The following is a 24,755-nucleotide window of genomic DNA, read 5'->3' as shown; positions in this document are numbered from 1 at the left end:
AAGCAAAGAGCATAGCATGAACCAGTTGTCCTCCACAATCATGATTGCGTGTAGTCAAAGATATATGAAGCAAAGTGTATAGCATGAAAGCGTTTCATGGACTTTGTCTGTGTAAAATATACAGCCTATACAGAATGTGGATTCAGCCCCGCTTTCCATCACTGTCCTCTCTCCAATACTGTTTTCATTTCATAGGCAAGTCTGTTTTGGGGTTTTTCATTACACAGTGTGCTATATGTCCTGCTGTACAGCTGAGTAGGGTCTGATTCCTTGGATATCCAGCGTGCCTATGGCTGGCAGGGACAGGGAGTCACAGAGCAGAGCAGAGGCATGTCTGTTCTCTGTTCATGTTGAACAGTAGTACAGTACTGTTGGAGAGTACTGCATGTCTGGGACTTCTGTATAACAGACCTGTGTTCAAACTCTATTGGGAATCATTTCAAATACTAGAGCTTGTCTTGATAGAGCTTGTCTTGATAGAGCTTGTCTTGATAGAGCTTTTCTTGATAGAGCTTGTCTTGATAGAGCTTGGCTTGATAGAGCTTGGCTTGATAGAGCTTGGCTTGATAGAGCTTGGCTTGATAGAGCTTGGCTTGATAGAGCTTGGCTTGATAGAGCTTGGCTTGATAGAGCTTGGCTGGCGCAATGAAGCCAATAGAACAGAAGCAAAACTGCCATCCCTGCCCATCTGTCACTCAAGGCAGTCTAAAGCAAATGCCACAAGTTTTTGTTAGATTTCAAATAGTATTTGAATCCAGGTCTGGCATGTAAAGGGGAAAGCATGGAGCAGAGTGTATGTTCCGACCACTATTCTCATTGGGTCCGTCTCCATCCTTCACCCCTGTTAATTACTGGTATCTACAACCTGGTGGATGCCCTCATCAGTAACAGCTTACCAGCAGTATGACAGTATCATTCATTGACTCGGTCCTCTAACAAAGTGCATTTCACAACTAAATGTGTGGGACACTCAGTGCTCTATCCTCAAGTTGTGATAGGCCTGGCCTGTCAGTACAGTACAACACTCAACTGTACACTAGGTCCATCCATATTCATTCAAATTGACTGCTATTTTCTCGGGGAATCTAGTACAATAATAGTCATGTTTGAAATCTGTACTGTACAGTGCATTCGGTGAGAAAAAAACAAACATTGTTACATTACAGCCTCATTCTAAAATTTAATAAATTGTGTTTTTTTCTCTCAGCAACCTACACACAATACCCCATAATGACAAAGCAAAAACAGGCTTTTAGAAATGTTTTCTAATTTATAAAAATATGGAAAAAGTCAAGGGGTTGTATTTATGTATTTATGCACACTTGATAGGATTTCAGTGTTAAGGTTTTCTTTCGTCGAAGGAGAGGCGGACCAATACGCAGCGTGGTTGAAGTTCATGGTTTTTTAATAAGAAAAACTATACATGAACAAACTACAAAACAATAAATGTGAAAACCCGAAACCAGTCCCGTGTGGTACAAACACTGACACAGGAGACAATCGCCCACAAAACCCACCACCAAACAGGCTACCTAAATATGGTTCCCAATCAGAGACAATGACTAACACCTGCCTCTGATTGAGAACCATATCAGGCCAAACACAGAAACAGACAAACAAGACACACAACATAGAATGCCCACTCAGATCACACCCTGACCAAACAAAACATAGAAACATACAAAGCAAACTATGGTCATGGTGTGACATTCAGTAGGGCTGTATTTATTCACAGTGTGTATGATTTCAGTAGGGCTGTATTTATTCACAGTGTGTATGATTTCAGTAGGGCTGTATTTATTCACAGTGTGTATGATTTCAGTAGGGCTGTATTTATTCACAGTGTGTATGATTTCAGTATGGCTGTATTTATTCACAGTGTGTATGATTTCAGTAGGGCTGTATTTATTCACAGTGTGTATGATTTCAGTAGGGCTGTATTTATTCACACTGAGAACTGCTCCATCCTTTCTTATACATCGCTCTGTCTCCACTTCTCCACTCCGCCTTCCTCTCTGTGTAGGGTTACAACATTCCAGTAACTAATTTTCCAGAAATCCTGGTTGAAAGATTCTGGATTTCCTGCTTATTGCCGCCTGATTCCAGGAATATTCCATCCTGGATTTTCTGCTGGAGCAGTGTTAGAGTTGTGTGTGTGAGTGTGTAGTGTTAAACTTACCGTCACTTGGGCAGCGAGCAGAGTTAGACCACAGCAGGAAGAGAACACAGATGGCTTCTTAAATATTCATGGGAGTCCATTTGTCAGCTATGTGTGTTGGAGCTAGTGCTGCCTGAGAGAGAGAGAGAGAGAGAGAGAGAGAGAGAGACACTGACTTTGTCTTCCTTTAATGAAACACTTATTTAATTAATCATTAATGATGTGCCTTCACTCCTGTTAGGCTCCTAATGTTCCTTACCTTACTGCAGAGGTTGTAGAGGGCTTTACATTCCACCCCCTCAAACTCCCCCAGGCTCAGAGTGTTAAATTCTAACAAGTCCCCTTGCCAGTCCCCAGTCTCTGCAGTCACCTGCAGTGGCGGAAACATTGGTGGACCCTCCCCCTTTGGCCGCTCAAACATCCCCCTTACCGACTCACAGTGCCTCCTGGACCCTCCTTCACGAATCTCTCCAGCAGCCTAAGAGACGTTATTCCTGTTTGTTGTGCCAGAACTTCTTGGGTTTTCCACTCCTCCTCTCCCAGCAGTCGCAGGTCACCCAGCCTTTGTAAACCCGCTGCCATCAGTTGCCTCTGCAGGGTGGCAACTGATCCGATCTCAAAGGGATGGCTGGATTGTGGAAGATATACTCCTCCCACACCCCCTTCTCGTGTGGGCCTTAGCAGCTGCCAGGCCCTCAGCACTGCAGAGTAAAAATCAGAGACTTGCTGTACTCAGCTTCTCCAGCTTCATGAGGAACAGCTACCGGTCCAACCATAATCCGACAGCTATCCTCAGCAGCGCTCATGTTGGTTCCCTCCATCCGACATCAGTATGGTACAGCAGGCTCTGCACCGCCTTTAGTCGGAAAGCAGCCACCCCGCTCTCCAGTTCCACCAGGCCCTGTCCTCCTTCGTGGACGGTCATGTACAACACTGCCGCCCTCAGCCAGTGATGGCCCGCCCAGAAAATAAATAAAAAAATCCACCAGCTTGTGTTGCAGGTCTGCGAGCAGGGGGGTGTTGAGGACAGCCAGTGTATGCCACAGGGAAGATGCCACCAGGTGGTTGATTATCAGCACCCTACATGACACTTGGAACAGGAGCCACCTCCACCTGGCCAGTCTTCACATCACTGCCTGTGACAGCCCCTCCCAGTTCTTCCTGACCCACCTCTCCGAGCCCAGGCATACACCCAACATTTAAGCCATTCACAACCCCACTGCAAACCCCCTGGAAGCAGAGGGGCCCTATCCCCCCATAACAGAGCTTTGTTCTTGCCCCAGTTTACCTTAGCTGACGAAGCTCCCCCAAACGCCTTCAGACTAGTCTCTAGTGCCTGCATATCCTGACCATTACTAACCATCACAGAAATGTAATCTGCATACGCTGACACTGCTATGCCTGCCAACACACCCCATGCCTGTCCAGCACACTCCTGCATAGCAGGCCCCCAAAAAGGTCTCCATGGCTAGTAATATATATATATATATATACCTTTCCCCAAACCCCCCCAAAAAATACTCATAGTCCACTCTATCAAAAGCCTTCTCTTGATCTGAAGAGACCAGTCCAAAGTTCACACTAGAACCTCTCGTCAAGTCCAAAATGTCCCTGATTAAGAACATGTTGTCCGTGATTGAGCATCCTGGTACACAATAGGTTTGGTCATTGTGTATTATAGAGTCCAGATGGGACTTCAGTCTGTTAGTTAGGACCTTAGCAAATATATTGTGGTCTGCACAGAGCAATTCCACAGGCATCCAGTTCTTAAGTTCACACAAGTCTCCTTTTTTGGGCAGGAGAGTCAGAACCGTTCGACGACAGCTCATCGGCAACTCACCTACCCCGATGCATTCACACAACATGCAAAAAAAGTCCAGTCCAATTATTTCCCCAATTTTTTTATACAACTCCACTGGGAGTCCGACCCCCAGTGCACGGCCATGGGACATCTGGGTTACAGCCACTGCCAGTTCATGGGACAACGGATGAATGTCCATTTCATCCCTCTGTGCCAGAGAGAGCTTAGGAAGTTCTGCAAACAAGACCTGAGCACACATAGGATCACACTGTTCTGCCCTATACAACTCAGTATAAAATTCCACAGTCCGCATCTCCCCTACCACAGAGGTCACCCGCCCATCAGACAGCCGTAGACAATGCATACCCTTGGCTTCACTGCTCTGTCTTTCCAAACCAAAGAAGAAGGAGCTGGGAGCATCCATCTCCTTGAGCATGGAGAACCTAGCTCTTACAAGTGCTCCCTTTGCTTTAACCTAGGAAAAAAAAACTGCCCAGGTCCCTACATAATTCAGCTAAATTAGCCTGGAGGCCTACATTGCCTTGCCCCACCATCTCTACTTCAATCTCACTAATACTACGCTTGAGTACCTCCAATACTCTCCTAGCCTCTGAGGATGAGAGAGCTGTATACTGTTGACTGAAAAGATTAATTTTGACTTTCCCCACATCCCACCATTGACTCATACTCCTCTTTGCTGCCCTCACCTTTCCCAAAGAAATCTAGAAATCTGAGCATACTGTAAGAGCTTTACATTAAACCTCCAATTGGATGCATGCCGAGGCCCTGGTGAAATAGACAGCCGAGCCACGGTTATGTGGTGATCCGAAAAACCCACTGCACTCACCCTAGCCCCAAAGACCTTCACCCATGTATACTGTCTGGTGTTGGGCTGCACTCACCCTAGCCCCAAAGACCTTCACCCATGTATACTGTCTTGTGTCAGGATGTTTAGTTCTTCAAACATCCACTAGGTCGAACTGATTAATCATGTCCCTTAACACTCCCACTGACCCTGAATGAGGCTCTTCCCCATTTCTGTCTTTCGTGAAATCCATTGTGCAGTTCCAGTCCCCACCGACCACCAGCGTCTCCTCAGGCGCCTCCTGTTAGAGTTCCTGTCTAAGACACACAGAAGGAACCCCCCCCCCCCCCTCTCTCCCTGTGTTAGGCACATACACATTTATAAAGACAAAACCCCATGTTGTTAATTTCTGCTTTTACAACAAGCAGCTTAACCCTACACACCTCCTTTTAGGAGTGCATCTTTACAGATAGATCCCACACACACTGCCACCCCTGCACTAAAATTTGGCACAACACACTTGCCCCCTTCCACCAGAGCCCAACAGACTTCATTCACCACATCACTATGCGTCTCCTGCAGAAACAACACCTGTACTTTTTTTTGTTTTACACACTCCTCTTTCCCGGATCTCTGGCACCATTTATATTAAGCGAGCTTACCTAAAGAGTCTCCATAAGAGAAAGAGACCAATAGCAACGCTCAAAAAGCCCCAGTGCCAGAAATAAACTATTCATCTGAACAGCGTCTGAAGGTAGAACTTTACCCAATATTGTTACCCATTTCCTCAACCTCAACCATTTCCTGGGTGAGAGGACACCATGCCCCTCATTTTTCATAGGATGTTGTGCTGATCTTACAAACTTTCTCAGACAAGAAAAATAACACTTTTATCCACTTTTCAGGAACCTTGTCAGTTCCCTCACCGTGTACTTTGACCCCTCTGCTTGACTGGCTATCAGCTCTGGACCCATTGAGGAGTCTGGAAAAAAAGCCCCCTCATCATCCTCAGACTCACTTTCCACCTCCTCATCTCTATCTCCCATCCTGACCACCTGCCCTTTCTAGTTGGGGCCTCCCCCCAGCACCAGGAAATGGTTCCTTGGTGCCTTTGACCACCCCATCCTCTCCCTTCTAACCTCCGTTCTTCTCCCCCCTTTTTCCTTGACACCCTTCTCCTCCCCCCCAGTCTCTTACACTTCCCCACTATACTCTCCTCATCCACTAGCATAACCTGACTAGACCCAGCATCATCTACACCACCCTCCATAGCATGACTAGGCCCAGCCTCAGCTACCCCACCATCTCTAGCCTGACTAGGCTCAGCCTCATCTGCACCACTGGTATGACTAGGCCCAGCCTCTGCTGCCTGCATCTCATTGCCCCCTTCACTTTGACCTCGATTTCCCCCACTGGCTCTTGTACACTCACCTTGTCTACGGCCTATGTGGACTCGCAAAGCTCTTATGCCCCAAATCCCCACACTCAAACTGTAGACTATCTGTGCTGGCAAATCCTGCGTAGAGCCCCTCCCCATGCCTCACTTTAAAATGCACATTTAGCTGTTGCTCATTGTTATTCAGAAACATGAACACTTGCCTTCGCAACGAAACAGCATCTGCCTGAAAGCCTGCTGACAGTACACGAAAACCGCTAGCAAACTTACCAAAACAACTCCGCTCTTTCCTGATTTGATCATCCGTATTAAACAGAGGCAAATTTGAGAATATCACCCTGGTCAAATGGGTAGAAAGAGGTGAAATTGGTACCAACACACCCCTTACAAATATTCCATTAGCAATGAGCCTAGCCACCAAATTAGCTCTTTTCATGAACACAGCCATCGCTTTGTTCATTCTGGAAGCGGAATGTTTAAATTCAGCCTTAACTCCATTCTCAGGGACACAACTGAATCCATGCCGTAACGACGGCGTCTTCTCCACGCTAGGCTGAGAAGCCACACCTTCCAAACCCCAGGAAACTAAAACTCTGTCCTCTTCCGCCATAACTTTGGAAAAAAAACTGGATACCGCTAAAACAAAAATTGAAAGAAAAGACCAAGGACAGAATCAAGAAAAAAGTTAGGACAGAGCCCTCCACACCAAACACTCAAACTCCAAAAAACTCCCAGCATCTCACTGCGAGAGAGAGAGAGAACGTCAAGCTTCCCTGTACACAGGGGAGTGTACGTGAGGTGCTGTTGAACTGGATTCTCTGGGAGGGAAGACACACCCATGTTGGCGGTCATCTTAGTGACCATGTGACGGACATTTTTAGATACTCAATACTGGCTGACGCTCATGTAAACAAAAACCCTGGAGACCCAACAGGAAAAACTATTTGCACAAAAAGTACATTTAAATTGCCTGTAAATATAATTGTTAGTATAATATAATTATGAGACAGGCTTTGTTTGTATCCAGACACTCAAAGCTAAGCCTTTTAAATCAGACAGGAATGTTATTTGGAGGTTGGGTGCGCTTGTCTGTGTGTGTATGCTGCCTGCACCTCATGCATATTCATTTGCGTTTATCCTAGTTAAATCCTATATTCCATCCACCTCTAAGACTGGGCAGGGCCAACCATAGGTCTGGCCAGGCAGACAAGTACCCACCCCACCATGCTTGCCAGAAGGCACCTTTAAGTAAAGAAATAGGCAGGTACTCTTCTCTGACTGTCTCGCAATCATTTTGATTATTTAACATGGCCCAAAAGCTAAAAAAAAAAATTTTAAAAACGAAACTTCTCTCCTAAAGCCAACCCCATCCCTCGCTAATGTTGTGGTCTGAATTTCTCTCCCACTATCTGCCCATTGTACTAATAAACACACCCCCAGGAAACTGTCTTAACTCTTCCTCTTTTGTCTGCAAATCTGAAGAGGACTCGCTAGTAAGTACATCTGCATGGTCAGATGTCCAAATGTGCTCTAGCATTAGTGTTCTCTATGATGTCCACATGGAACTCTGTTTCTAATCTATCAGGCTGTAATCTCTTCTACAAATATGAGAAAAACATTCATGCTACTTTCTTCCTCTACAATCTTTCAAAAACTGAAGGGTGGTTTGCACACAAAAATAGACAAAACAGAAATGAATCTCATTTTCACTAAATTAAATTCACACTGATGTCTCAGTGTCAAGTGTGTGTGTAACTGAACCATACTTTCTCCACTTCTCTACCCATCCCTTGGTCTCTGTCTGGAAGTCTCTGCTGTCCTCAGTAGCAACCCATCAGTCCTGTGGATCCAAAGACACATCCGAAATGGCACATCCCCCTATATAGTGCATTATTTTGACGGGCTCTGGTCAAAAGTAGTACACTATATTGGGAATAGGGTGCCATTTGGGATGCACATTTGCTGTCACATGCTGCCTTTCCATCATAGATACTGTCCATGGTGCTGAAAGAGCGGTTGGTATGGTTGGTCGATGATGTCATCTCGGTATATAATGTGTTGATGTCAGTGACAAGGTCACCAAGATAGATGATGATTCAGGCTTTGCTTTGAGGCAAGGGCTGACTTACTTCCTCTTCATAAATAATAATTGTGCCATAGGATGCACAATTCAATGGGATATGAGTCATGCCTATTGAGTACCGCTTAGCAAAAGTGGAAATGAAAGTTGGCTACTCAATCTAGAGTATATAATGTGATAATGTTTTCTTCCGGTCAGTTTTTATTCTCACTGTCCTTGCAACTGGTTTCATAATAAATGAACAGTTCATGGCAATCAGTTAGCTAACCAAAATGCCACTATTCCAAATCATATAAAATCAAATCAAAGTTTAGTTGTCACCTGCAACGAATACAACCTTACAGTGAAATGCTTACTTACTTACAGGCTCTAACCAATAGTGCAAAAAAGATTAGGTGAACAATAGGTAGATAAAGAAAAACAGTACAAAAACAGGCTAAATACGTATAAGTAGCGAGGCCACATACATACAGTAGCGAGGCCACATACATACACCGGTTAGTCAGGCTGATTGAGGTAGTATGCACATGTAGATATGGTTAAAGTGACTATGTATATATGATGAACATGGAGTAGCAGTAGCGTAAAAGAGGGGTTTGCGGGTGGTGGGTGGGACACAAGGCAGATAGCCCGGTACCGCTTGCCATGCGGTAGTAGAGAGAACAGTCTATGACTGGGGTGGCTGGGGTCTTTGACAATATTTAGGGCTATTCAAACAGCACACTTATGTATGTTCCATAGACGGATCTGAATGACCCAGCCCTCACCTGCTACAGTCATACCATTGTTACTTGACTGTGTGTGTGTGTGTGTGTGTGTGTTTTAGTTATTTTTGGGGGGGGTGGGTGTAGTCCTTTTATGGCTGTCGTTTCCTTCCTGTCCGCCCATTCCTCTCCGCTTCAGTTGAATCAATGAGAAATTGAGCGCAACAGAGGCAGGCAGTCAACCGCGCGCAACGAGCCACCAGTGCATCTGCTGTTGTTGCGCTCGTAGTCACACACTACAGGTTTTCCATCTTTAACGTGAGCTTTATAGATTGACATTTAATGAGTATGAAATAACAAAACTGGTTAAAAATACTCAGGGGGAAAAGGGGTGTTTTTCCTCCAGGTGCGATTGTTCCTTTTTTCCTCCGTTTTTTCTACGGACGTTTCTTCCTTCATATCTGATCGCCCATCAGTGGAATGATCTGGCTTTTATCTTGTGTCGTTTCCACTTCAGCATGGGAACTGCCGGGTCCAAAAGGAAGACTTTAAGGACCGATGCAATATCTTCTGTGGCCGCAAAAGTTAGGTGAGTGCCCGGGGGCCGGAGCTCATCCGTAGCTCTCTGGTATAATAACTGGAGGGATGCATGGTGCATCTCACGGTGCTGATGTAGACGCGTTTACCGGGCGAAGTAGCGACTCCGCTGAATTGTTCGAGCAGTAATCGCAAACTAGCTGAAACTAAAGTTATAATTATAAACAAATGCTAGCCTATAATATATTTGTTTCCCAGTTTACTGCTGTGGCGTTGTGATCAAATATCTGCTTTACAAAAGTATTTACATTGCAATTATTTATTTAATTTCATTGATAGGCTAAATCTGCTGTCATAGCTACCTTCCTGTAACTTATATTCCTCTACTGTATTTTATTTGTATTAGGCAACAATGATAATGCATCTTTCAAAGTCCTTGGACAGCATTGGGAATTTGTAACAGCTTTTTTTTGGCAACAGAACATGCTCTTATGGATTTTTTGGCATCATGGTTTGAGCAATAAGAGTTAGTAAAATAAGCGGTTTAATTGTACACTCCTTGTGTACTGTAGACTACTGTATTTTTCTTCGAGCGTTACACTTCCTACTACCAAGCTTCTTGAAGCCCAGTAGCCTAAAAGGGGTTATTCGTATTTTATACTTTTTAGATAAGTTTCTTAGGAGTGTTTGATCTGACATGAAAAGGCATATGAAATGCCACCAAGCAACTGCACACAACATTGAATCCTAAACACTTGATTGTAAAATTGCATGTAGCATGGTTGGCAACAACACATTTTTTTTTTAAATGTTTCAACTGTTAAGCTTTCCAACGAACAGGCTCTGGGATCTACAGTGCCAGAAAATGTATTCTACACTATTATTTAAACACCAAACAGCAAGAAACGTGCCTGAGTTTGGTCAAATTGTAGTTTTGAAATACCTATAATTGGGCATGACACACCGTGGAGCTAGGAACACAAGCATTTTGCTACACCCGCAATAACATCTGCTAAATATGTGTATGTAACCAATAAACACCAAAACAGCATGAAGCGTGCCTGAATTTGGTCCCTTTTTTTGTTGTTGTAAGATCTATAATTAGGGATGACACAACGTTTATGACTCATCTCTAACACATCAGGTTTGGTGATTATATTCCTTGAAGAACCATGAGTCATGCCCTCACACCTTTCACACTCACAGCTCTCTTACACCTCAACTTCAGACAGACTATATTTATTTTTGTTTCTCACTCTCCTCTCCCCACTCTTTCCCTTTTCAGTTATATGGTCTCTTTAACACACAGCATAAATCAAACTGATCAGTGTCAAATACATATTATTGGACTGAGGCCCAAGAGCCATGTTTTCTACTCTATGACAGATGTCGAGACATGTTAATGGCTCTTCAGGAAGCAATCCCCCAGAGCTTTAGTGTACCGTTTTACCCGTAGATAGCCTAGACAACCCACTGATGTAATGGTGGTGTGGCATCACATCACTTTTGCCTCAGAATCACAATCACTGACTGATTGGTTGTCAGATGAGTTTGGACCTCGAGTGTAAAACCATTTCATCCCTCTGACTGACAAACAGCCCCAATCTCTTCTGCGTTGTGTATTTGTCTCGGAGTCTGAATGGCTGGCTTAACTGTTGAGTCCTACTTTTGACAACTGAATCTAGCCAATGAATGGACAAGTCACATCTGCTTAGAATAATGGATTCCCTTAAAGCTGCCCAAACTTTATTAAACTGATATTTCTTAATTTCTTTGTTTTTACTTTTGAGATTGTGTGTGTGTGCATTGTTTTGTATTACTAAGTATTATCACTGCACTGTTGGCGCTAGAAACACAAGCTTCTCGCTACACCTGCGATAACATCTGCAAATATGAGTAGCGACCAATAAACTTTGACTGGATTTGACTAACGTAAATTGACCCTGGAAAGTATTCCCTAATTGACCTGACTAGCCTACTGTATGTGCTTCTGGACAGGGATTAGACATTTGGAACATCTACATAAGTCACAAAGCTGACCAAGCAAAAGTAAATGACTGGTAACGCTGTTCTAATTTAGCCAAGTACTATATGTACTTTAGCCACCTATGGAGAGAAATGCCACGGACCCTATTGTAGCTCTGAATATCTGCAGAGACTGAATGCTGAAGGTCACCGTTTCCCTGTAACATTTTTGTTTTGTATTTTTTATTTCACCTTTATTTAACCAGGTAGGCTAGTTGAGAACAAGTTCTCATTTGCAACTGCGACCTGGCCAAGATAAAGCAAAGCAGTTCGACACAAAACAACAGAGTTACACATAGAATAAACAAACATACAGTCAATAATACAGTAGAAAAAGTCTATACACAGCATGTGCAAATGAGGTAGGATAAGGGAGGTAAGGCAATAAATAGGCCATGGTGGCAAAGTAATTACAATGTAGCAATTAAACACTGGAATGGTAGATGTGCAGAAGATGGATGTGCAAGTAAAGATACTGGGATGCAAAGGAGCAAGATAAATAAATACAGTATGGGGATGAGGTAGTTGTAACGATCATCTGTGGTGAAAGGTGAGGACCAAAGTGCAGCGTGGATTTTTTATAAAATAACTGAACACAATAAACGACAAACGAACAGTCCCGTAAGGTGAATGAAAAAACACTAAACAGGAAATAATCACCCACAAAACCCAGGTAGGAAAATGCTACCCAAGTATGATTCTCAGAGACAACGAACGACACCTGCCTCTGATTGAGAACCATACCAGGCCAAACACAAAACCACAACATAGACTACCCACCCCAACTCACACCCTGACCAAACTAAAACAAAGACATAAAGGAACTAAGGTCGGAACGTGACAGTAGTTGGATGGGCTATGTACAAGTGCAGTGATCTGTGAGCTGCTTTGACAAAGGTGCTTAAAGCTAGTGAGGGAAATATGAGTCTCCAGCTTCAGTGATAAAGTTTAGTGATAAAGTGATAAAGTTGAAAGTTTGTTCCAGTCATTGGCAGCAGAGAACTGGAAGGAAACAGGCCCAAAGGAAGAATTGGTTTTGGGGGTGACCAGTGAGATATAACTGCTGGAGCGCGTGCTACAGGTGGGTGCTGCTATGGTGACCAGTAAGCTGAGATAAGGCAGGGCTTTACCTAGCAAAGACTTGTAGATGACCTGGAGCCAGTGGGTTTGGCGACGAGTATGAAGCGAGGGCCAGCCAAGGAGAGAGTACAGGTCGCAGTGGTGGATAACGGATGGCACTGTGATAGACTGCATCCAATTGGTTGAGTAGAGTGTTGGAGGCTAATTTGTAAATGACATCGCCAAAGTCGAGGATCGGTAGGATGGTCAGTTTTGAGTGTGTTTGGCAGCATGAGTGAAGGATGCTTTGTTGTGAAATAGGAAGCCAATTCTAGATTTAATTTTGGATTGGAGATGTTTGATGTGGGTCTGGAAGGAGAGTTTACAGTCTAACCAGATACCTAGGTATTTGTATTTGTCCACATATTCTAAGTCAGAACCGTCCAGAGTAGTGATGCTGGACGAGCGGGCAGGTGCGGGCAGTGATCGGTTGAAGAGAATGCATAGTTTTACTTGCATATATGAGCAGTTGGAGGCCACGGAAGGAGAGTTGTATGCAAATTAATTACTTAAAAATCATACAATGTGATTTTCTGGATTTTTGTTTTAGATTCCGTCTCACAGTTGAAGTGTACCTATGATAAAAATGACAGACCTCTACATGCTTTGTAAGTAGGAAAACCTGCAAAATCGGCAGTGTTTCAAATACTTGTTCTCCCCACTGTATGTACAGCTAGAATGAAGGTTAAACATTAAGGACACAGACAGGACACAGTCTCCGCTATTCTGTTATTTTCTATTGTTAATCTTCCTTGGCTAGACTAATGCAGAATGGTTGACAGGAGTGTTGCAGCGCAGAGCAGACACAGGGTGGTTTCAGCCTAGAGGCCCATCCATACACCCAAGGTAATGGACTGATCTGTGCAACAAAATATTGATGCGTGCGGCCCGGTAACATTGGAATACGTGTACACTTGACTACACTAGATCTTTTAGTAGAATTCGGAGGAATATTATTGCAAAATGTGAATTGATTTATCTTTTCTCCCAAAATGTATTTAACCTGCTGTGTATTCTGAATCCTCCCGGCTTGTTTCTCATAAGACCCAATTTGTTTGTTTAATATTTCCCAGTGCAGTGTGAGTTTAGGGTACATAGGGTAGAGATTAGTTTTTCTAAATGCCTGCCTAAATCACTACCTGATGGGACCACTGCTCTGCTGCCTCTTCATCAAGTTGACATCAGCAGCATCATTCCTTTAAAAATCAGTCGGTTTTGATTTGTGCACATATTTATTAAGCATTCATTCAAGTTTACATCCCATATTAAACATTGTCATGACAAATGTTTAGAGATTTGATTTGTAAGGAAACGATGATACAAATATGTGTTGACACCATCTGACATTCACTTGAATGCTTTCAGCGGCCTTCTACTTTTGGAATCCTGTCTAAAACAGTTGGGTATAGCACTCAATAGCATTCCTGAAGTGTGGACGTAACTGTTTAATCTGTGGTACAATGTCATTTCATGGCTTCACCCATCATACCAGGCAGTGTGCAGTACTAACCACAGCACAGTGGAGTTCACACCATCACAGTCAACATTAGCCCAGTTTGGTTGTTACTGCACTTCTAAGATTCTACATTCACATTGCAAGCCTGACATGCTTCTTCTGCCATGGTATAAATATGAGGAATAGCTGGTTCAACACCCTATAGTTGTATTCCCATAGGATACAGTACATTGGTCTTCGGATGGGTGCGTCCGAACTTGCACCCTATTCCCTATATAGTGGAATAGGGTGCCATTTGGCCCGCCACATTGGTATTACTCAGTCACAGTGCCCTAGGGCTGAACCTACAGCCACTTCTGACAGAGGGGTAATTGTCTGCCTGACACCTAGTGTTTATTGTCTGAATCTCAGGCCATCTCAATACTAATGTTTCTTAATTAAGCCACCAGCCTTTTCACCCAAACCTCTCTCTCTGTATGGCAGGGATTACAGTGCAGAGGAGAGGTATCTGCGTTCTAGCTGCTGTAATTACTCTGATTACAGCCTGTAGAGCGAGGCTGGACTGTAATAATACAGGGATGCAGTGATACAAGGGAGGCTGCCTGACCTCATTGATCTGAGTAATTACACCCATGTCACCGTTGCTTCGACGGCAGGCGGAAAAGCTGGATGGAACGCAGGATACAGCGGGTCAGGAACTAACACCGAATACTCATTGTCTGGGCAGCTACGGTGCTCAGGATTCTCATGTTATGCTTAGCCGGGCTGAGCCTGCGTCCCAATGGCACCCTTTTCCCTATACAGGCCTTGATCAAAAGTAGTACAGTATGTAGGGAGTCGGGAGCCATCTGGGATGCAGACTGGTCAAAATACACATTAACTCTACTAGGCTTTAACTACCCAGTGTTTTCCTACATCTGGTGTCTGTGTTTTAATCCAATTACAAAGCAATATTTCTTACGGACTCTGACAAACATTCATTTAATCACCTAACAACCACAGTGTAGAGAGTGAGACTGAGAAAACAGCCAGCAGGGACTTGGGAGGCCTGCCAAATCTGAGATTTCCATTTGACTCCGAGACAGTGAACAAGCGAGGACAAGAAACTAAGGCGCTAAGTGGTCAACTTGATGTTTGTTGTTTCAACTTTATTTCACTCGAGAAGATGAGAGAGAGGGACTGAGGAAGATGGAGAGAGGAAGGTAAGAGCGGGAATGAGGAAGATGGGCCGTCTCAGAAAGAGAGAGTGAGGGAGATGGATACGGGGGATATTTGGGGTGTCTCAGAAATAGGTCATCCTCTCAGAGAGATTATCTGAGTGGTGAGATTTAGTGGGTGAGGAGGAATACACTGTGCCCCTCTTTTTCCAAATTACTCTAAGAGCCTCATTTGGTGTCCCTGAGACACTTGTTTTTCACTGAGACACCCAGGGCCAGAACACAGAAGGCTTGCTCCTTGACACAGATAGGAGAGAGGCTTCAGATAGTGCCTGGATGTGTCTATCTCATGGAGCTGAACTGTACGAGTTTCTGTCTTTCACAGATTTTAATATCATGTATAGGGCCAGTATTCCTTCCTGACAACCTGATGAGGAACAACTCTGGGCCCTAGTTCTAGCCTATATACCCTATAGCTTTTAACTAGGGCCTGGAATTTTTCCAGGTCAGGAAACCATACTCATGTTCTCGATTAGGGCCCCTCATGTATTTGTCGTCCTAGCCCTCTGCACACATCAGTGTAATGCCTTAACATTGCACCCCACTGTATGTAGTGTATATATCCCCAGGCACAGCGGCTTGATGTATAGGCTTGGCTACCACAGCGGCTTGATGTATAGGCTTGGCTACCACAGCGGCTTGATGTATAGGCTTGGCTACCACAGCGGCTTGATGTATAGGCTTGGCTACCACAGGAGGTTGGTGGCATCTTAATTGGGGAGGGCGGGCTCATGGCAATAGCTGGAGCGGAATGGTATCAAACACAAAGTTTTTTTGTGTTTGATTTCATTTGTTCTGTTCCAGACATTATTATGAGCCGTCCTCCCCTCAGCAGCCTCCACTGTTGGCTACAGTATGCATGTCTGACCAGGCCACTATTTACACATCTTTATTCCCTTATACCCTACAGAACCAAAAAGAAAAGCCAAGGTTGCTTTTGGCTTGCAAAAGCATTCACCCCCCTTGTCATTTTTCCTGTTTTGTTGCCTTACAAATTGGAATTAAAATGTATTTCTTGGGGGGTTTGTATCATTTGATTTACACAACATGTCTACCACTTTGAAGATGCAAAACATTTTCTCTTGTGAAACAAACACAAAAAAAACAGAACTTGAGCATACATAACTATTCACCCACCAAAGTCAATACTTTGTAGAGCCACCTTTTGCATTAAGTACAGCTGCAAGTCCCTTGGGTTATGTCTCTATAAGCTTGGCACATCTAGTCACTAGGATTTTTGCCCATTCTTCAAGGCAAAACTGCTCTAGCTCCTTCAGAGTTGGATGGGTTCTGCTGGTGTACAGCAATCTTTAAGTCATACCACAATTCTCAATTGGATTGAGGTCTGGGCTTTGACTAGACCATTCCAAGACATTTAAATGTTTCCCCTTAAACCACTTGCTTCAGCAGTATGCTTAGGGTCATTGTCCTGCTGGAAGGTGAACCTTCGTCCCAGTCTAAAATCTCTGCAAGACTGAAACAGGATTCCCTACAAGAATTACAATTTTAGTTGGGTGGGCTATTTACAGATGGGCTGTGTATAGGTGCAATGATCGGTAAGCTGCTCTGACAGCTGATGTTTCGAGTTGGTGAGGGAGATAAGTCTCCAGCTTTTGTGATTTTTGCAATTCATTCCAGCCATTGGCAGCAGAGAACAGGAAGGAAAGGCGGCCAAACGAGGTGTTAGCTTTGGGGATGACCAGTGAAATATACCTGCTGGAGCGTGTGCTACGGGTGGATGTTGCTATGGTGACTAGTGAGCCATAAGCCACCAGTGAGCCATGAACCATAAGGCGGGGCTTTACCTAGCAAAGACTTGTAGATGACTTGGAGCCAGTGGGTTTGGCGACAAATTTGAAGCGAGGGCCAGCCAACAAGAGCATACTGGTCGAGGTGGTGGGTAGAATATGGGGCTTTGGTGACAAAACGTATGGCACTGTGATAGACTACATCCAATTTTAGAGTAGAGTGTTGGAGGCTATTTTCTAAATTACATCGCCGAAGTCGAGGATCGGTAGGATAGTCAGTTTTACGAGGGTATGTTTAGCAGCATAAGTGAAGGATGCTTTGTTGCAAAATAGGAAGCCGATTCTAGATTTAATGTTGGCTTGGAGATGCTTAAGGTGAGTCTGGAAGGAGAGTTTACAGTCTAACCAGACACCTAGGTATTTGAGGTTGTCCACATATTCTAAGTCAGAACCGTCCAGAATAGTGATGCTAGTCGGGCGGGCAGGTGCAGGCAGCGATCGGTTAAAGAGCATGCGTTTAGTTTTACTTGCATATAAGAGCAGTTGGAGGCCACAGAAGGAGAGTTGTATGGCATCGAAGCTCATCTGGAGGTTTGTTAACAGTGTCCAAAGAAGGGCCAGAGGTATACAGAATGGTGTCGTCTGCGTAGAGGTGGATCAGAGACTCACCAGCAGCAAGAGCGACTTCATTGATCTATACAGAGAAAAGAGTCGGCCTGAGAATTGAAGCCTGTGGCACCCCCATAGAGACTGTCAGAGGTCCGGACAACCGGCCCTCCGATTTGACACACTGAACTCTATCAGAGAAGTAGTTGGTGAACTTGGCGAGACAGTCATTTGAGAAACCAAGGCTGTCGAGTCTGCCGATAAGAATGTGGTGATTGACAGAGTCGAAAACCTTGGCCAGGTCGATGAAGACGGCTGCACAGTACGGTCTTATCAATGGAGGTTATGATATCATTTAGGACCTTGAGCGTGGCTGAGGTGCACCCATGACCAGCCCGGAAACCAGTTTGCAAATCGGAGAAGGTACGGTGGGATTTGAAATGGTCTGTGATCTGTTTGTTGACTTGGCTTTCGAAGACTTTAGATAGGCAGGGCAGGATAAGTCTAACAGTTTGGGTCTAGAGTGTCTCCCCCTTTGAAGAGGGGGATGATGGCGGCAGCTTTCCAATCTATAGGGATCTCAGACGATACCAAAGAGAGGTTGAACAGGCTAGTAATAGGAGTTGCAACAATTGCAGCAGATCATTTTAGAAAGAGATCCAGATTGGTCCAGATTGTCTAGCCCAGCTGATTTGTAGGGGTCCAGATTTTGCAGCTCTTTCAGAACATTAGCTATCTGGATTTGGGTGAAGGAGAAGCAGGTGGGGGGGGGGGGGGGGGGGGGGGGGGGGGCTTGGGGAGGTTGCTGTGGGGGGGTGCAGAGCTGTTGGCCGAGGTAGGGGTAGCCAGGTGGAAAGCATGGCCAGCCGTAGAAAAGCTTTTTCAGGGTTATCTTTGGTCTCTTTGTTGCCTCTGATTAATGCCCTCCTTGCCTGGTCCATGAGTTTTGGTGGGCGGCCCTCTCCTGGCAGGTTTGTTGTGGTGCCATATTCTTTCCATTTTTTAATAATTGATTTTATGGTGCTCCGTGGCATGTTCAAAGTTTCGGATATTTTTTTATAACCCGACCCTGATATGTACTTTTCCACAACTTTGTCCCTGACCTGTTTGGAGAGCTCCTTGGTCTTCATGGCGCTGCTTGCTTGGTGGTGCTCCTTTCTTAGTGGTGTTGCAGACTCTGGGGCCTTTCGGAACAGGTATATATACTGAGATCATGTGACACTTAGATTGCACACAGGTGGACTTTAACAAATTTTGTGACTTCTGAAGGTAATTGGTTGCGCCAGATCTTATTTAGGGGCTTCATAGGATAGGGGGTGAATACATATTCACGCACCTTTCCGTAAAAAAAATTGAATTTTTTAAAATAAGTTATTTTTTAAATTTCACTTCACCAATTTGGAACATTTTATGCATGTCCATTACATAAAATCCAAATAAAAATCCATTTAAATGACAGTTTGTAATGCAACAAAATAGGAAAAACACCAAGGGGGATGAATACTTTTGCAAGGCACTGTATTTGCCCTGCTTTTACAGAACATGCAGTTAGGGTTTACACAGTACATCTCCTTTCTTCAATTCTTTTCTCCACTTTTTTTCTTTCATAAACCTCTCATCCTTATCATTCCTGCTTTCTATTTATGCTGTTTAAACACATCTCCCCCTGTCACAGTCTTCATGTTTCCCGGCCCACTTGTCTCCCCCCTTCCTTCTCTCCCCTCGTCACTTGGCTGAAAACATGCAAGGATTCAGGATTCTGCTCATAAAAGCACAATACAATCTGCCAGACAGTAGAGCAGACAACATGAGGGCAGAGCAAGGCAAGGCACACAGACGATACGTCCCAAATGACAACCTGTTCGATATATATTGCACTACTTTTGACCAAGTCACTGTAAGGGGACTAGGGTGCCATTTGGGATGGAGACAGAGATACATGGGGGTGGTACACTCCTCTCCTATCTAACTATGCCACTCTTCTCTCTAATGAATGTCTTAATACTTCCCCACTGAGTTCTCTTTTATGGTTGTTAATCGATGTTCAAAGTGCTGGGGAAAAAAGTGATTTATTAATATGGCGGCTGTGTAATTGGCTTACGCTTCAATCCACATACTGTCTCTGGTTCTCTGTGGACTGTCCTTGAGAAGCAGAGACATTAACATTTACGGAGCACAAGGAAGGAAGCCACAGATGTGAGTTGAGCCATAGAGCTCCTATAATTAAGGATTATTTTTTATATATTATTCTGTGAGTTGGGGGGGAAGTACATGATGAAATGGGGTTACTGCTGTTGGGCATGACTGCAATGCAGGCTGGACTAGTATCAGTGAAATGTCAGTTGTTGTATTGGACCATATGTAACCGGTGTGAAATGGCTAGTTAGCGGTGTGCGGTAGTAGCGTTTCAATCGCTGACGTCACTTACTTGAAGGGCTGCAGCTTTTGTGGAGCGATAGGTAACGATGCTTCAAAGGGTGACTGTTGTCGATGTGTTGAGAGGGCCAGTAACGGTCGTCGGTGGAAGAAGGTGGCAGCGCAGCGTGGTACTTGTTCATGTTATTTATTTAAACTGACCACTATCAAACAAAAAGCACGACCACACTAAACAGAAAATATAATCACCCACAACTCAAGGGTGAAAACAGGCTGCCTAAGTATGGTTCTCAATCAGGGACAACGATTGTCAGCTGCCTCTGATTGAGAACCATACCAGGCCAAACACAGAAATACCAAATCATAGAAAAAATAACATAGACTGCCCACCCAACTCACGCCCTGACCATACTAAAACAAAAACATCACAAAGGAACTAAGGTCAGAACGAGACAGGGCCCCTTGTTCAAGCCCAGGTTGGGGCGAGGATAGGGATGGAAGGAACACTGTTACACATAGTAGTTCCACAATTGGCTCCATGACAGTAGCTAGTTTGTCCTCTGGAAGTGGTCGTCTTGGATGTGTGTGGTCCTCCCCATTACCTTTATACGCAGCCCTTTAGAATGTTTATAGGAAGGAGTGGAGAGCCAGAGAGATAAGGGATGAAAGCATTCCTCTCCTCTCCCTCTATCCCCCCCCTCTCTCTCTCTCTCTCTCTCTCTCTCTCTCTCTCTCTCTCTCTCTCTCTCTCTCCTCTGCTGCTGCACTTGCTGCTTCATATTTAATTAGTTAGAGTGTGTTGTAGAAGGGAGGGTGGCATGGCATTTCAGAGCAGCATCCTCACAGAGATGTGTACAGACTGCCCAACACTGAATGTGTAATGCTGTAGGTGTGTGTGTGTGCATGTGTGTGTGCGCATGCGTGCGTGTCGGAACTAGAAGCACAAGCATTTCGCTACACTCGCATTAACATCTGCTAACCATGTGTATGTGACAAATAAAATTTGATTTGATTTGATTTGATGTGTGTGCATGCGTGTCTTTGTGTGTATAAATACTGTATGTACACACACACACGTGCATTGCTTGTGTTAGCCCATATCCTCTCTTGTCTCTAGCCTACATTATGTGCAGTATGCGTAGCTATGTGGGAGTACTTGCCATAGAAATGTGTTTGTGTGGGAGAGTTATTAAACAACATAGTACAGCTGACCATGTTCTTTTCTGTTGCCAATTAAGAGAGTAAGAACAATAGAACAAACACAAAATGACCCTGATGATGTGTGTGGTACAGTACATGTTGGGCCATATTATGTAGGATGAAAGCTGGAGAAAGAATTGCACACATCTTTTGTTTCCTATTGCAAATCCATCCCCAGACCCACTTCAGTGAACCACAGGGGAGATGGAATTTGTGACACATGAAATAAGTGCTTTTTTGTTTGATGAAGGTATAGATTGAACTCATGTACATACTCAGCCTCCCATATCCCTCTTTACACTCTCCATGTGCAATTCTCCCCTCCCGCTGTCTGTGTGTGTGTGTGTGTGTGTAAATGTGAAAGGCTTTACTCCCCTACTGTACTATCGCCACTCATATGTGTGGCCCTAGAGCCGTGTACAAGAGCAAGGAATCATATCAAACCGGTCTGGAACACACCTGCATATTGGATTTCACACTCAAAATAATGGTTTTAGGCACGTGTCATGAACATGTTCGGAATGTATAGATAGAACACCAGCGTCAAGAGACCTCGAGTATTTTCGGTTTAAGAAGACAGTTCCATAGGGAACTAAAACCAAGAGTAAAACCAAGGTACTAACCAGGTTTCCATTCAACCTTTTCATGCGGGTAAAGTTAATGTTGAATGAAAAATGTAATGACAGGCCTAATTTCCAATTGTCGACAAAACTAAATACTCTAGACAAAATACGCTTTTTGTGACGCATTTATGCGTACCACTACGACTAATCGGGAAAGCATGCAGTTTATTAGGCTACAGATTAAATACATCATGATGAACTTCACAGGGTGGTGAAAGTGCAAGGTAATGAGCTTGATGCTCCTTTCCAATAAATATCGAGGGTCTTATTCTGGTGACATGATAATCGATGCTTGGCTGCGGTTTGATAAATCATCTAGCTCTTTTGCCCATAATAATAATCTCATCATGAAGGCTGGAGCGAACAGGCCAACAGCAGTGTTTTTTGTTAGAGTTGAAAAGTGGATGGAAACCAATTTAAACTTATATTTTTTATCTGGTACATCAAATCAAATCAAATGTATTTATATAGCCCTTCTTACATCAGCTGATATCTCAAAGTGCTGTACAGAAACCCAGCCTAAAGCCCCAAACAGCAAGCAATGCAGGTGTAGAAGCACGGTGGCTAGGAAGAACTCCCTAGAAAGGCCTAAACCTAGAAAGAAACCTAGAGAGGAACCAGGCTATGAGGGGTGGCCAGTCCTCTTCTGGCTGTGCCGGGTGGAGATTATAACAGAACATGGCCAAGATGTTCAAATGTTCATATATGACCAGCTTGGTCAAATAATAATAATCACAGTAGTTGTCGAGGGTGCAGCAAGTCAGCACTTCAGGAGTAAATGTCAGTTGTCTTTTCATAGCCGATCATTCAGAGTATCTCTACCGCTCCTGCTGTCTCAAGAAAGTTGAAAACAGCAGGTCTGGAACAGGTAGCTCGTCCAGTGAACAGGTCAGGGTTCCATAGCCGCAGGCAGAACAGTTGAAACTGGAGCAGCAGCACAACCGGGTGAACTGTGGGCAGTAAGGAGTCATCATGCCAGGTAGTCCTGAGGCATAGTCCTAGGGCTCAGGTCCTCCGAGAGAGCAAAAGAAAGAGAGAAAGAGAGAATTATAGAGACCATACTTAAATTCACACAGGACACTGCATAAGACAGGAGAAGTACTCCAGATATGACAGACTGACCCTAGCCCCCCAACACATAAACTACTACAGCATAAATACTGGAGGCTGAGACAGGAGGGGTCAGGAGACACTGTGGCCCTATCCAATGATACCCCTTAAAGGTTGAGACCGAGTCTGCGTCTCTCACATGGGTAGGCAGACCATTCCATAAAAATGGAGCTCTATAGGAGAAAGCCCTGCCTCCAGCTGTTTGCTTAGAAATTCTAGGGACAATTAGGAGGCCTGCGTCTTGTGACCGTAGCGTTTGTGTAGGTATGTACGGCAGGACCAAATCGGAAAAATAGCTAGGAGCAAGCCCATGTAATGCTTTGTAGGTTAGCAGTAAAACCTTGAAATCAGCACTTGCCTTAACAGGAAGCCAGTGTAGGGAGGCTAGCACTGGAGTAATATGATATATTTTTTTGGTTCTAGTCAGGATTCTAGCAGACGTATTTAGCACCAACTGAAGTTTATTTAGTGCTTTATCCGGGTAGCCGGAAAGTAGAGCACTGCAGTAGTCTAACCTAGAAGTAACAAAAGCATGGATACATTTTTCTGCATAATTTTTGGACAGAAAGTTTCTGATTTTTGCAATGTTACGTAGATGGAAAAAAGCTGTCCTTGAAACAGTCTTGATATGTTCGTCAAAAGAGAGATCAGGGTCCAGAGTAACGCCGAGGTCCTTCACAGTTTTATTTGAGACCACTGTACAACCATCAAGATTAATTGTCAGATTCAACAGAAGATCTCTTGTTTCTTGGGACCTAGAACAAGCATCTCTGTTTTGTCAGAGGTTAAAAGTAGAACGTTTACAGCCATCCACTTCCTTATGTATGAAACACAGGCTTCTAGCACTGGCAATTTTGGGGCTTCACCATGTTTCATTGAAATGTACAGCTGTGTGTCATCCGCATAGCAGTGAAAGTTAACATTATGTTTTCGAATGACATCCCCAAGAGGTAAAATATATAGTGAAAACAACAGTGGTCCTAAAACGAAACCTTGAGGAACACCGAAATTTACAGTTGATTTGTCAGAGGACAAACCATTCACAGAGACAAACTGATATCTTTCCGACTAAACCAGGCCAGAACTTGTCCGTGTTGACCAATTTGGGTTTCCAATCTCTCCAAAAGAATGTGGTGATCGATGGTATCAAAAGCAGCAGTAAGGTGTAGGAGCACGAGGACAGATGCAGAGCCTCGGTCTGACTCCATTAAAAGGTAATTTACCACCTTCACAAGTGCAGTCTCAGTGCTATAATGGGGTCTAAAACCAGACTGAAGCATTTCATATACATTGTTTGTCTTCAGGAAGGCAGTGAGTTGCTGCGCAACAGCTTTTTCTAAAGTTTTTGAGAGGAATGGAAGATTCGATATAGGCCGATAGTTTTTAAAATATTTTCTGGGTCAAGGTTTGGCTTTTTCAAGAGAGGCTTTATTACTGCCACTTTTAGTGATTTTGGTAAACATCCGGTGGTTAGAGAGCCGTTTATTATGTTCAACATAGGAGGGCCAAGCACAGGATGCAGCTCTTTTAGTAGTTTATTTGGAATAGGGTCCAGTATGCAGCTTGAAGGTTTAGAGGCTATGATTCTTTTCATCATTGTGTCAAGAGATATAGTACTAAATCACTTGAGTGTCTCTCTTGATCCTAGGTCCTGGCAGAGTTGTGCAGACCTAGGACAACTGAGCTTTGGAGGAATACGCAGATTTAAAGAGGAGTAATTTGCCTTCTAATGATCATGATCTTTATCTCAAAGAAGTTCATGCATTTATTACTGCTGAAGTGAAAGCCATTCTA

At 44.0% G+C, this 24,755-nt stretch overlaps 1 protein-coding gene across 2 annotated transcripts in view; it reads left to right on the top strand.

The window, feature by feature from the left end:
• Positions 1-9,161: 9,161 nt before the first annotated feature.
• Positions 9,162-24,755, top strand: part of LOC110535099 (NMDA receptor synaptonuclear signaling and neuronal migration factor-like) — a 60,103-nt gene continuing 44,509 nt past the window's right edge. For both annotated transcript variants that reach the window (XM_036936193.1, XM_036936192.1), the window contains exon 1: positions 9,162-9,533. In XM_036936193.1, the coding sequence (XP_036792088.1) occupies positions 9,463-9,533 (71 nt within the window). In that variant the 5' untranslated portion in view covers positions 9,162-9,462. The remainder of the gene's footprint in view (positions 9,534-24,755) is intronic.

The sequence above is a fragment of the Oncorhynchus mykiss genome, chromosome 11 (assembly GCF_013265735.2).
Source record: "Oncorhynchus mykiss isolate Arlee chromosome 11, USDA_OmykA_1.1, whole genome shotgun sequence".
Lineage (NCBI taxonomy): Eukaryota > Metazoa > Chordata > Actinopteri > Salmoniformes > Salmonidae > Oncorhynchus > Oncorhynchus mykiss.
The sequence above is the reverse complement of the archived record's forward strand: the minus strand, read 5'-3'. Positions and strand labels throughout refer to the sequence as shown.